The 329-nt window shown below is 55.9% G+C and overlaps 1 protein-coding gene across 1 annotated transcript in view; it reads right to left on the bottom strand.

The window, feature by feature from the left end:
- Positions 1–329, bottom strand: part of EMH_0026280 (uncharacterized protein) — a gene marked incomplete at both ends in the record, with an annotated part of 6,063 nt that overhangs the window by 733 nt on the left and 5,001 nt on the right. The window contains one exon of the mRNA XM_013502594.1: positions 187–327. Within this exon, the coding sequence (XP_013358048.1) occupies positions 187–327 (141 nt within the window). The remainder of the gene's footprint in view (positions 1–186; positions 328–329) is intronic.

Here is a 329-nt window from a genome sequence, read left to right on the forward strand (position 1 = left end):
GCTGCTGCTGCTGCTGAGTTTGCTGCAGCTGCTGCTCCCACCGCTGCTGCTGCTGCTGCTGCTGCTGCTGCTTCATGTTGAACTGCAGTGCGTAATTTTGCTGCTGCTGCTGCTGCTGCTGTTGCTGCAGCAGCAACACATCTTGCTGCTGCTGCTGATGCTGCAACGACTCGTATAGAGAAGCACGAGTCGGCCAGAGTGCTGCTGCTGCTGCTGCTGTTGTTGCTGTTGCAGCTGCTGTTGTTGTTGCTGCTGCTGTTGCTGCTGCAGTTGCTGCTGCACCTTGCGAGTCATCGTTCCCACAGAAGCTGAAGCAGAGAAAATCTTGA

The sequence above is a fragment of the Eimeria mitis genome, genomic scaffold (genome assembly GCF_000499745.2).
Source record: "Eimeria mitis Houghton genomic scaffold, Emh_scaff967, whole genome shotgun sequence".
NCBI classification, from domain to species: domain Eukaryota; phylum Apicomplexa; class Conoidasida; order Eucoccidiorida; family Eimeriidae; genus Eimeria; species Eimeria mitis.